Raw genomic sequence first — 14,086 nt, 5'->3', positions numbered from 1 at the left:
GTAAGGATTTCAGGAGAGAGGTAGTTAGGTAAGAAGAGCATTCTAGGTATGGGGGACAGCCTATGCTCTAGAAATATGTGTTGCTGATGCGAGTACCACCATATGCCTTAGGGAGACAGAGGAGGATGCATGGGGAACAGCAAGTAGCCCAGTTCAGACTACAGAGTCTACTGTATGAGGAGGAGACAAGTGAAATCTACTTATATAGATTAGAATCAGATTGTGAAGATTTTAAATGCCACAGAAAAATTTCTGAGGTGTCAGGGAACTACTGAAGTTTTGTGATCAGGGGAGTGATCTAGATTTCTGCTTTAGGCATATCAGTTTGGCAGCTGTGTGGAGGATAGATTGGAGAGGGGAGAGATTGTATTCAAGGAGATCAGCTAAAAAATTATTGCAATATTCCCGGTGCAGAGGATCTGAACTAGGGTGGGTAGCTCCGTGAATGAAGAGAGCCATGACTGCAACAGATATTGCGGAAGTAGAGTCAATGAGACTTGGCAACTGATTAGATGTGGGAGGTGAGGGAGAGCAGAGAGTCAGGAGAGACTTCGGTGGTTGTGAACCAAGGGGATGTGTGGGATGCAAATAGGAAAGCTAGGAAGAAAAGTAACTTTCAGGGGGAAGATAATGACTTCAATTTTGGATATATCAAATTTGATATTCCTATAGAACTCCAGGTGGAATTCCCTAGTAGGCAATAAGTGGTGCAAGACAAAGGTCAAAAGAAAAAAGAAGAGCTGTTACCTAGATTTGGGGATCATTTTTATCAATAGCTAAATATCAATAGATGGCATGCTTTTCAAATTGCAGGTGACATAAAGTTGCAATACTGGATGACACAGCCAGCATCCAAAGAGATCTTGACAGGCTAGAATGATGGGCTGAGTCTTAATAGATAAAATTTAATAGGGATAAATGGATAGTCTTACGCATGAGTTTAAAAAAAATATACTTCACACATATAGATTAGAGGAAGCATGGCTAGACAACAGTTTGAAAAAGGTCTGGAGGTTTTAGTGGATCACAAGCTCAGCGTGAGTCAGCAGTGTGATGTGGCAGCCAAAAAAGCTCTTGAGACCTTAAGTTGCTTGAAGGGAGACATAGGTTGTGTTGGTCCTTTCTTGAAGAGGACCATGACATCAGGGAATGATGACATGACTTGCAGTTGACTTAGATTTGAGTGAGGGAGGGCTGTGCAAGGCCTCACTTTCTCCTCTAGAGCCATCTGGGTCCAGTGGCCAGATGTTCATCAGATTGACTGGAGGTGGCCCAGGATGCGATGGGAGATCCTGGCCCTTTTAGGCTAAGGTCTTTTCGGGTTGTCACTTTCCTTGCTCACACCACATCTGGAGTGTTGTGTTGAGTTCCAGGTGTCACAGTTTAAGAGGAGCATTGATAATCTGGGAGAGTTGTGTGTTCAGAGGAGGGCAAAGAGAATGGTAAGGAGTATTATGCCATCTGAAGATCATTTGAAGAAACTAGGGATATTTAGACTAGAAAAGATTCAAAGGTTCAGGGGGAGGTATGATAGTTATCTTCATATTTGTTAGTGCTATCCCAAGGGGTAGAACCAGGAACAATGAGTAGAAGTTACAACTAGGCAAATTTAGAATTTTTATCAGGAAAAGCTTCCTAACAATTTCCTTTATGTAGAGTAGAGTTTTCCCAAATGTGGGCAAAAAAGCAGCCCCCAGCTCTTTTGGACAAGCATTAAAGGTACAAAATGGATGTTGGGTATGTGGTAGCCTTTATTTTGTCCTATAGGAAATGCCAAACACACAAAGTATCCCAGAGGAGCCAATGAACAGATACAGAGCTTACATAGAGCACTCAACTAGTCCGTCAGCTCTTCCCTATCTCTGATAGAAGCCAAACTTAGGGTTGCCAGTGGAGTAGGACCCTGCTTTCTATTCCAAGTACTGAAATTCCTCTCTCCCACAGGGTGATAAATAGCCCTTTCCAGACTCATACTGCCACCTTATGATTTAGGTCCCTCATCCCCCTTTCTGATCAGCATGGTATCAACTGATCGATGTTTTTTGGTACAGTCATCTATACAGTTAACTGAAACAGTAGCAGAAGCAGCAGTGCCTTTCAGAGTGTAGTTAAAAGTAGAGAAGCATAAATCCAGAGAACCAGCTGAGCGTTCAACTCCGGAAAGTCCGCATGGTGCCAAGATGAAGGACAAAATTCTTAACTCTACATCATGAGTTAGTTTCCTCCTCTTCCACTATCTTCCCCAGACATCTTTAGAAAATGTCCCAGAAGCCATGGCTTGTAGATTCTGTGGAAGCATCTCTCATCTCCATGACCATAGCAACATAGGTTTCCATACTCCCTGCCTCCTGGCATTGTTGTGAGGAAAGCACTTTGCAAATCTTATGATGTTCTACAAATGTAAGTTAACATGATCATAGGTAGTTGATCCATGGTGTGTTATGACTGAATTTCTCTTTTCTCCTTGCCCTTTTAAATTTTAGATAATATGTTCTTATAGGTAGAATTGTGTAGAGAAATGGGCTAGACGAGGAAAAGCAATATGTTAGTTTAAAAAAAAAAACCTGGAGACAGGGATGGCAGCAGTAGAAAGAGGATTGCTTGCTGGGGTTAAATTTGCAGTGATCTCTGAACCCAAAAAGCCAGCTCCTGAGATAGCAATGAGGTCAGGAAGGTCTATCTTTCAATTTGTGGTCTACGGGTATTTTAGTAAAGAGTGCAAGGTAAAATGCCTCTGAACTGACACTAAAAGGACTTACTGTCCTGGGAAGCTGACTGAGAGTCAGTGAAACCTGAGACACAGAGCTGGATCTTTGGCATCTTTCACAACTTCCCATAGATTCTGGGAGTCAATTGGCAGTGCCTGGGTCCTACTGCTGCTACCCCATAGGAAGGTGTGCTAGTGTCCCTCTAGGACCTGGAGGCTTCAGTTTCCTTTACTTGGCTGTAGCCTCAGGAACATAAGTGTTTCTCATTTAGCAAGTTGCTGATAGTCACACAATTATAGGCCAGGGGTCCAAAGGCTAAAAAATGTCCTCTTTTGGTGTGAGGATTACTTAGACACTAACACTATCCAAGTTGGTAACCACTGAGTGGAGGAGCCAGCATGCAAAATCCAGCTTTCTGTGTTTGGCTTTCTCAACAATCATTTGGTTATAGATTCCTCTCTTCATCTGCTTAAGTCCAGGCTATTCATAGCTAATTCACCCTCAAAGTCCAAACTGAGTAATTCCCCTCAATCTTTTATCTGCTTCTTTCCCTACCTTTCCCTTCCATCTATCCTCTCCTCCACTTTTCCTCAACTTCTCTACTTCTCCCATTCACCCCACCATTCTTTCCCTAAATAACTCATCTCTCTGAGACCTGCCTCTTTCCAGCCTGCTTTTTTCTCCAGTGACACAGCTGGCTGATGTAAAGAAGGACATCTTGGCTCAGTTGAAGAGTGTGAGATACAATCAAAGTCAAGAACTCATAAAAGAACTCTCAGAGTTTGTAGAAGTCCTCCAAAACATCAGTGCTGACATCCAGACCATTGCCAAGTGTTCCCAGAAGGTGGGCATGTGGGTATATGACGCAGAACCCAAGGACCTTCCAGGGTAGCGGGAAAGACTGTCCCTGGCTAAATGGAACTTTGGTCTGATAGTGTGTCCTTGGACAAGGCAAGCTCCTCATTCAGAGGTGGAGATGTAGATCCTGCTCCTTACCTTCCTATGAGACTGTTCCATGGGTTGGGGTCTAGAAAAGGAAGGTACTACTTTGTAGCAGTTAGGAAAGCAGGTAGGGAGTTCCTACTGAAGAAGAAGAAGAACAGAAGGGAGGGTGTGTGTGGTGTTGGAGCTGGTTGGAGAGGGCAGAGGTCCTGATACTGAGTTGCCTGCAGCTGACAGAGGCCAAAGAACAAAGTGAAGGCCTGGAGGAACGAGTGGAATATGTACGTGCTCTCAATAACCTTGTCCGATCCCACTTTGGCAAATTAACCTATGAGGATGAGGGACTGGAAATTGCGGTGAGAAACATGCTGGGCAGGGACTCTTCCCAGAGCTTGTCCTCTCCAATCCTTAGAGAAACATTGGATAGAATATTGGTTCCTCAGTGTCCTCTATTCCCCCTCATCCATCTCCCCCCCCCATCCCCATTTTTTTCCTTTCCCCTTCCCTCCCCCATCTCCCATCAGGGGTCCCTGTGCCTTACTTCCTCCTGTTCTGGGCCTGTAGCTGCTAGATGTGTGGGAGACCTTCCTCTTTGAGCGGCTCCAGGCTTCTGAGTTCCTGCTCAGCAAGCAGAGCACCTTGGTGCCCCAGCTTCAGGAGATGATAGCAGCTGCTGTGAAAGAGTTGGAAGACCTGAGCCTCCAGGCCATCTCAGGCCCCTTCATGGACCCCACCCAGGAGCAGCGCAGTACTGAGCGTCAGCTTATCAACATGGAGCGTACATATGCCTCCATCTCTGCCCGCCTTGCTGAGCTGCACCATGCCTATGTCATCCTCAGTGGTACAAAGCCCATTCTTCTACTGTCTCTCTCTCTCTTTCTTACATACACGCATACATACATATACGCGTACACAAACACACACACACACACACCCCTCTCTTCCCTGGGGAGAGTCAGGGACCCAGGAGTACTTTCTTCCACTGCAGGGAATGAGAAGCCAATGCCAGTGCCTCAAAGAAATCTCCAACCCATTTTACTTCAACAGCGTGTCTGGCGTCTCTTTTGCCTGATCAGTGAGCAAATTAGTGAATGGAAATGCCTGGCTTTTAGTAAGGTATGGGTAGTTTTCATTCTAGAAATCTTCTATCTTCCGCCCCTCCCCTGATTCAGTCTCCATCCATGTCCTCAACCATCCACGCATAGTACAGTTCTTACCATTGCCCTATCTCTGCCCCTGCCCTGGCCCAACTCCTGTTTCAGCCTAGACAAAGGCTTATTGATTGATTTATTAGTAGTTAAGGTCTGATGGGACCTGCTGACAGGTCATATCATCCTCCTTAGTTCAGCACCTCTTTCGCCTGGGACAAGACAGATCACTGGTTGACAGAGGCAGCCAAGCTAAGCAGGTTGTTCGTGGTGGCTAATCCTGTAATACAAGCCTGTATGCGCCTGCTGGAGGAATTTCGGAGCTATTTGCCAGTGCTCTCTATGTTGGACAACCCCCAGTTGCAAGGCAGTGGCTGGCAGGCCATTTTTCGAGGTGGGAGAGAGGGTCAGGGGGTGGAGGAACAGAGATGTCCTGGTCAGCCTGCTCAGTTTTCTTTCAGTTCTAGAGCTTGAGCCCTTTCCTTCTCTGGTTTCCTTCTCTCATTGCCCACTTGATATGGTGCCCTCTCTTTCCCTAGTATATCCTAAGGTATTCCCCCTCCTTCTCCAAGTTTGTATCTCTACTCACAACTCCTCTGCCTGGTAGATAGGGCATCCCTCAAAGGTCAGCCTTCTTCATGTGTTTCCTTCCTGTAGGAGAGAGCTGAGCAGGCTAGAGCCTAGGTGGTAGCTCTGACCGGCTCTCCGCCTTTCTTTCTATAGCTATGGGGGCAGGTTGTCCTGAAAACATTGAACTCCTGACCTTGGGCCAGCTGCTTTCCTACCCCCTGCTAGAATACAGAAACAGAATCTGTCAGGTAGGACTGAGGCTAGGTTTGGAATTAGAGATGAGGGTGGAAGTAGACATTGCTTAGGCTGGAGAAAGTCAAAGCTAGCTTGTGAAGTCTCCAAATGATTAAGTCCATGGCAAGCTCTGTAAGTTATGAGTGAGGGGCAGGCTGCCAGGGGCCTCCTTTGAAAATGTGGGTAGAAAAGAAAGCAGTGTATTAGGAGCCAAGCAAGGTGGGCTCATTAAGAATATGTCATTCTACACTAATCTCATGTCCTTTTCTGATAGTGCCATAGTCCCAATATTTCTTAATTTCAGCAAAGCATTTATAAATTGTCACTTGATATTAAGTAATTGGAAAAAATGATTGTAACACAAGGCCTTCTGGTTTTCCTTCTGGGTCAAGATAGAAGAATAAGAGGTTGAAGACAACATAGTCAGATAGTGAGATGTAAGCTGGTTAAACAATTGCATTCAAGGAATGTTGATTAATAGTGCAGTGTCAACCTGAATGAGATCTTCAACAGAGCGTACAGGAGATCTGTCCTTGGCCCTGTTCTGTTCCATATTATCAATGACGTAGATCCCAACAAAGAAGGCTTATTTATAAAAATTTACAGGTGATATAAGGCTGAGAGGAATAGCTAGAACAGCATTTGGATGACAGAATAATAATGGTGATCAAAATGTTAGCTTTGTATTGCACCTTAATGTTCCTAAAAGCCTTTCCCATCCATTATCTCATTTTACCCTCACAGTAGGCCATGTTGTCAGGGCAAGGTTTATTATCTACATTTTATAAAACAGGAGACAGATCTTCAAACAGGTGACTTGCTCAAGGTCTTCTGACTTCTGGTGTCCTGTCCACTACTGAAATACTAGACTAAAAATATCTAGGCAAATTTTAGCAGGGATAAACATAAAGTTATATGTGTAGGTTCAAAAAATAAATCACACAAAAAGTGGAAGTCATTTTCCTATGAAAAGTAATGATATCTGCTTTGAATACATTGAATTTCTGATGAATATGGGACATCTAGTAGGAGATATAGGACAAAAGCTTAAGAAACAGACTGGGGCTAGAGATAGATATACAAATATAGATCTGTATACAGATACAGCTTACCAAAAAGTGTAGTACAGTCTTAGACTATGGTAATAGAGATATAGTGTCCTAAGGGAATGCTTTTGTAATTTTGTCCTAATTAAACCACAATTGGAATGCTGTATTCATTTCTTGGTACAACCTTTTAAAAGGCACATTGGCAAACTGAAGCATATCCAGATGAGAGCAACTAGGAAGGTGAAGGGACATACAGGAAGTTCTGTTGAAAAAACTAGAGATGTTTGGCTTGAAGAAGAGAATATTTAAAGATAACAAACCAGCTCTTTTCAAGTTTTTGAAAGCTTTCATAGAGAATACAGGACAAATTTGTTCTGTTTGTCCAGGAGGGCAGACCTAGAAGCAACAGGTGGAAGTTATAGTGATTCAGATTTCAGACTCCTTAGGAAGAATTTCCCCAATAGTCAAGGCTGTCATTAGAATGGGTTGTTTTATAAAGTAATGAGCTCCCTGTTACAGGATGTATGTAAACAAAGCCTTGAATAACAACTGTCAATATTGTAGAGAGGAGTCCTTCATTGGGAATGAGGTTGGGCTAGATGGATTTAAGACCCCTTTCAATACTGAGATCCTATCATTCCAGATCTGGCTGAGTGAGAATGAGCACTGCCAGACTCAGGAGAGTCTACGGAAGCTGCAACAGACTTGGGAGGGCCGACAGCTCCATCTTCTCAACTTTATCCTTTGTGTGCCCGATGAGCTCCCACCTACAGAGCGCTCCAAGCGACATTCGCACAGCCGGGCCCAAGGACAGCAGTTGGAGATAGTGGCCAAGGACAGCAATACCTATATCTTGTCTGGTAATGCTTAGCATTCCCTAACCCTGCAGTTGTTCTGACCAGAACATAGTCTCAATTTTGTCACATCCGTTAACAGGGAGGTCACTACCTTATTAAGCAGTCCATTGTGATTATTAGGAAATTGTTCCTAAGAAGACTGAAATATGCAGTGCATAGATATGTATCTATCTGTTGCTTCTAGTTTTTTCCCTCTGGGGCCAGGCAGAACATATTTCACTCTTGCTCATTCCTTATCATTCCTACTGTGGCAAGGCATGGGTCTTTTCTCCAGGATTCTAGGAAGTTCTCTTACAGGACCATGCCACACTTTTTTATTTTCAATTTTATGCACTAATTTCCCCTAATTTTAAAAATGTTGGCTAATTATTTCCTTGTGTATTAACAGCAATCTTTTTGGACAACTCTACCTTTTCTTCCCCGCCCCTTCCATTCTTCTTTGAATCCTCAGAATTTCATTTTTCTGAACTTCTCATACCTTCTGAGCTGACTTTCCTGGTAGAATTTTAGATTATGGGATCCTATCTATCCTTTTTCTGAACTCTTTGAAATCTTGTGCCCCCAAATCTAGCCTGTCTTTCAGACTATATCCAGCTTCCTCTTCCTCTAGAACTTGAATTCTAGTATGAAATGGTAATTTCCATTCACTTCTCACTGGTAACTCCTTTCATTTCTATTTGAGCAAAAAACTCTTCCTTTTTTAGTTGGAATCAGGCCCAGAATGAGAGATTCCTTCATTGGTTTCTCTCAGTACTGGAAAGATGAAATTATCATTAAGAATAACTTTATTATTATATATTAGCTTATATATTAACTTCTGCTTTTGGCACAAAGATCTCTTGCAGATATCTCTGCAAGTTGCCCATCACTACTGTAATCATGCCTCTGTTCCATGTTCGTGAGCTCTTTTCCTAACTCCTCACCTCTTTTCTCTTTTGTCTAGGAAATCTCTAGTATATTCCATAAAGCAATGTTGCTTCTATTTCTGCTTTCATTTGGTATTGAAAGGACAAAGATCAATAATCGTGCCTTGAGTGCTTTGCTCTATATTGCCTTGCCAATCTTTTATCAGCTATAATCACTAGGATAATTAATAATAATAAACTAATAATAACAATTAGGAATATAACTAACTCATTATAAAGTGTGTCTCTTAAGCATGTGACCATGATAATCATACCTATACATTAATCTTTATATTAAAATAAGGGAAGAAATCCTCATCAAAGGGCTAATTGAGACATCATGGAAATAACAAAGTTAGGATGTCATAAAGTTAGGACATAGTGACCTGCAAAATGCAATCTTGCATAAATCAGCTTCTAGAGGACTTGGTTGCACCATAGATGAATCAAAAGACCTATAAGTAACTGTGAATTTTGTATTTTGGGGTCTCGGACCATACTGGGCAGATTATAGGCCCCACCTTTGTTTCTCTTAATAAAGGTTGGTTTCTTTGCCCAGGAAGGCTTCCCAGTCTCTTTTTTACAATATTCACCTAGATATTCTCCAGTTTGTCACCCGTTGGGTTTTGGGATTTCCTCATATGGACCTGTCTATATATAGATATAGATATAGGTATAGATATAGATATAGATATAGATATATATATAGATATAGATATAGGTATAGATATATAGATATATATACATATACATACATATATATGTATATATATATGTGTGTGTGTATGTATGTATATATATATATTATCTCTTCTGTCCCAATTCTTTTGCATATTCTGTTTCTGTTGAATAATACATACCTGTCTAGAAACATATTCCAATCATAGGCTCCATTACACCAAGTTTCAGTGATATAGATGATATCAAATTTCATTGATTCAAACAAGCATTTATTAAATGCCTACTTTGTGTAGGTAACTGTACTGGTTGGTTGTTGTCCCTTGCTCTCTAAGAGGACCAAAATGACATCACTATGTTGTTATTAAGGTACAGTGTATCTGACTGTGGCTGATCAGACCAATATGAGCTTGGAATGCACTACCACATGTTGGGCACAAATAGTCCGTATGAACATTTGGGGTGGACATGTTTCTAAACTTGCATATCCCCTGTTTCTTTTGAGCTACTGCAATTATGCTTCTCTCATAGAGCACATACCTTCTTTGATGTGGGCACGCTATGCTGGGTGATCCTTTGCCAGCATCTCCCATGAAATTGATTACAAAGTTCTTCACAGAGACCTCGAGAATATATTATTTCTTCTGACCACCATGTGAGTCCCTTCCTTGCCTGAGTTCTTCATAAAATAGTCTTTTTGGCAAACATATGTTTGGCATTTGAACAACGTGGCCAGCTCATTGGAGTTGTACTCTCAGCAGGAGAGTTTGAATGCTTGGTAGTTTATCTCAAGAAAGAAACTCAGTGTCTGCTTTCTTATCTTTCCCAGTGGTCTTCAGAATTTTCCTAAGACAATTCAAATGGAAGCAATTCCGTTTCCTGGCATGGTGCTGGTATACTATCCAGGTTTCATAGACATACAAATAAAGAAGTCAGCACAACGGCTCTATAGACCTTCATTTTAGTAGGTATTCTAATACCTCTTCTCTCCCACACTTTCCTTCAGAGCCTCCCAAACACTGAGCTAGCTCTGGCAATGCATGCTTCAGCTTTTTTATCAATATGTACATCTCTGGAAGATATATTGTCAAGGTCAGTGAACTTACCCACAGTATTCAAAACTTCTTCATTTGCTGTAACTGATGGTTTCACATGTGAATAGTGTGGTGCTGGCTGGTGGAGAACCTGTTTTTTCTTGGTGTTAATTGTTAGGCCAAAATTAACACAAGCAGCAGAGAATCAATACTTTGTTGCCTCAGGGACTGCATAAGAGCACAATTGTATGCAAACAAAAAAATCATACACCAACTCTTCTACTTTAGTCTTAGCTTGTAGCCTTCTCAAGATAAATAATTTACCATCAGTGTGGCAGCTGACCTTAATCCTGTTTTTGTCCTCATTGAAGGCATCTAACAACATTGCTGAAAACATCATGCTAAAAATCATGGGAGCAAGAACACAGCCTTGCTTCACTTAATTGGTGATGGGGAAAGTGTGAGAGCATCATCCATTATCCAGAACACGGGGAAGCATGCTGTCATGAAATTGATGTACAATACTCTGGGCAACCAAATTTTGACACACTTTTCCAACTGTACTAGTTTCTAGGGAGAGATCTAATATCCAACAGACACTATTCCTGCTCAGAATGCTTATAGTATAGTAGAGGTCAAGGATATCAAGGGAATCAATGAAAAAAAATGTGAAGATGGTCTAGCCATACCAGATCTCAAACTGTATTATAAAGCAGTAATTATCAAAACTAGGTGGTATTGGCTAAGAAATAGAGTGGTAGATGGGTGGAAAAAATTAGGTGGTACGTAATACATATGTACTAATAATCATAATACAAAATAATTGATGAGAAGAGTAATAGAGAGGCAAATTCTGTTCAGTTTGAAGAAGGCAAGATTATTTTAATTATTTTAAAGAGTGGGTAAGGGGAGGTAATCAGGGACTACTTAATGTAGAAGGTAGTATTCCTTTCTATTCCCATTCACTTTTCTCTAGAGATCTATCATGGCTAACTTATCCAGAATTCGATTTACCTCCTTAATTTCTTTCTTGTTTATTTTTTGGTTAGTTTTATCTAGTTCTGAAAAGGGAAAGTTGAAGTCCCCCACTAGTATAGTTTTACTGTCTATTTTTTCCTGTAACATTCAACTTCTTCAAAAATTTAGATGCTATGCCATTTTGTGCATACATACTTAGTATTGATATTACTTAATTTTCTATGGTACCTTTCAGCAAGTTATAGTTTCCTTCATTATCTCTTTTAATTAGATCTATTTTTCCTTTTGCTTTGTATGATCATGATTGCCATCTCTGCTCTTTTTTTTGCTTCAACTAAAGCAAAATAGATTCTGCTGCAGCCCATTACATTTACTCTGTGTGTGTCTCTGTGCTTCATATGTGTTTTTTGTGAACAACATATTGTAGGATTCTGGTTTTTAATCCATTCTGCTACCCACTTCTGTTTTATGGGTGAGTTTATCCCATTCACATATACTATGATAACTAACTGTATTTCCCTCCATCCTATTTTCCCCTTGTTTATCCTTCCCTCTTTCTTACCTTCACCCTGTCCCTCCTCACAAGTATTTTCTGATCACCACCTCCCCCAACCTCCTTCCTTTCTGTCATCTGCCCCCTTTCTATTTTCCCCATCTCTTTTTACTTCTTTATAGGGTAAGATAGATTTCTGTATCCAACTGAGTGTGTATGTTATTCCCTCTTTGAATCAATTCTTATGAGAGTAAGGTTCAAGCCTTACCAACTCCCCCATATCTTCCCCTCCATTATAATAGCTCTTTCATGCCTCTTTTATGTGAGATAATTTACCCCATTCTATCTCCCCCTTCTTCTCCCAGTGTAATCTTTTTTCTCACCCCTCCCCCTTTTTTGGTGTTATCTCATCAAAGTCACCTTATAGCCACACCCTCTGAAAATGTATACTCTTTCTAATTGCCCATATAGTAATAAAATTCTTAAGAGTTATACATATAATCTTGCCATATAGAAATATAAACAGCTTAACCTTACTAAATTTCTTACATTTTCTCTTTCATGTTTCTTTTTTTTTAATCTTTTTATATTTTCCTTGAGTCTTTTATTTGAAGATCAAATTTTTTATTCAGCTCTGGTCTTTTAATTAAGAATGCTTGAAAGTCCTGTATTTCATTAAATGTCTATTTTTTCCCTTGAAGGATGTAATGGCAAGCAAAGTGGGACTTTTTGCTGTTTTTTCTTTTGGAATGCTTCTCAGCACTAGGACAATCAAGTGCTTTTGATTGACTCTTGCCTTTGTTTCAATCAAGAGTCTTTGATTGAATCAAGAGTCTTTGATGACCTGCTTAAGTCACAAGAAAGCCTAAGTCACACATGAGTTTGAGTCACATGGTTGTGACACCCTCTGACCCTGAAGATATGTGTGTGTGTGTGTGTGTGTGTGTGTGTGTGTGTGTAGTGTGATGTTAGCATTTTGCTTTGAGGGCTCACTCATTGGAAGACTGTTCCTGTGATTTGGCCAGCCAAGACTCGGTAGCCATTAAGGACCCCCGCCACACCCCCGCCCCCAGCTTTGAAAACCCAGAAGTTGGTGCTTCTCTCTCTGGTAACTGTGTATGTATTGCTATGGTCAGACAGAATCTGTCTGTTGATTTGCGTTATTTTCTCTGTTTGTAATTTCTGTTTGTATTTGCTCTGAAGTTCAGGGTGCTGGCCTTTCCCCCTGAACTAAGTGAATGAAGTATGTATGTTTAATTAAAGTAAGATTGTTAACCCCTTAAAGTTGCTTTCCTTAGAAAAGCAGATCAAAGAACTTATGCTAGCAGCCCTCCTGTGTGCTGGTGTTACTGGTCTTATACCTCTACAGCAGCTGCTAGTAACATGAGTAACATGTGTTAAGCCCCATTCAATTGAAGGGGGGAATAATGATATTGTTCTGTATACCTATTTTGTATTATCCTCCTTGTATTGCCATACTGTTATGGTATTATTGGCACCACTAGTTTCCCATTGACCTGTGTTATAGATACAAAGATTTAGAGGCCAACAGTGAGCTATGTGGCCACTCTAGTGATGAGATGTTACGTTATGTATTTTTCAAATGTGATGTGTTTATTTTGAGGGGATTTTGTTGTACTTAAGAAATATGTTGGTACTTATTCAGACACAAGTTGCCTATGTAATGGAGGCGAAAGATCTTGGGGCTGAATATGATGCCAATCAGTGATTAAAAATCTTTCCTGCCCCTTCAATAGCTCTCAGGTGGGGCCAGTTAAGGCAGGTTTGATTAGAGGCAGGCTCATATCATTTACTTACTAAATGCTAAGCCCCAGGCCTATACCCTTTTGCTGATTGGGTGTGAAGCTCTCAGGCCCTAAAAAAAGTATATATACCCAGAAGGTAGCCATTATAAGTTCAGAATTCAGCCCAAGGAGAAGAAGTAAGAACTCCAAGATGACAGAGCTGAGAATCTGCAGACTAGCAAGCTACAGAACCCAGAGAGCTGTGGAGAGACGAGAGAGAGCTACAGAGAGAGTGCAGAGTGGAGACCAGAGAGCTGCAGAGACCAGAGAACTGAGTGGGTCACACAGGCAAGCAGACAGTTAAGATTTGTGTTTATGGAAGGTCCCAGCAGGGGGGAAGGTTACAGGATAACTTAGTTCCTTACTGTAATTTGTGTTATAATTTCTTTATTGTTACATTGAGGTGGACTTACTGGTTTTGGAATACAATTACTGCTATATCGAATTGGAATACTGGTTCTGGTATTTGATCCTCTGGTGTCTAAGTAAATGTTATACTTCCTGTGTTTTCTACCTAGAGAATGTCTTATATTTTGTGATTCCAAACTACACAGGCATGTTGATAGTCATCTTCGAGTTCATGAATCTTGCCTTACTGATACATTGGATTTTATTCAGTTTTGCTGGGTAGTTGATTCTTGGTTGTAATCCTAATTCCTTTACCTTCTGGAATATCATATTCCAA

The 14,086-nt window shown here is 40.9% G+C and overlaps 1 protein-coding gene across 1 annotated transcript in view; it reads left to right on the top strand.

Moving 5' to 3' along the window:
* Nucleotides 1-14,086, top strand: part of DNHD1 (dynein heavy chain domain 1) — a 113,383-nt gene that overhangs the window by 44,343 nt on the left and 54,954 nt on the right. The window contains exons 12-18 of the mRNA XM_036743773.1: nt 3,395-3,552; nt 3,881-4,006; nt 4,215-4,491; nt 4,639-4,766; nt 4,994-5,192; nt 5,522-5,616; nt 7,295-7,511. Coding sequence (XP_036599668.1) covers nt 3,395-3,552; nt 3,881-4,006; nt 4,215-4,491; nt 4,639-4,766; nt 4,994-5,192; nt 5,522-5,616; nt 7,295-7,511 — 1,200 coding nt within the window. The remainder of the gene's footprint in view (nt 1-3,394; nt 3,553-3,880; nt 4,007-4,214; nt 4,492-4,638; nt 4,767-4,993; nt 5,193-5,521; nt 5,617-7,294; nt 7,512-14,086) is intronic.

This window comes from Trichosurus vulpecula, chromosome 2 (assembly GCF_011100635.1).
Source record: "Trichosurus vulpecula isolate mTriVul1 chromosome 2, mTriVul1.pri, whole genome shotgun sequence".
NCBI classification, from domain to species: Eukaryota; Metazoa; Chordata; class Mammalia; order Diprotodontia; family Phalangeridae; genus Trichosurus; species Trichosurus vulpecula.
This window is presented reverse-complemented; position numbering and strand designations above follow the sequence as displayed.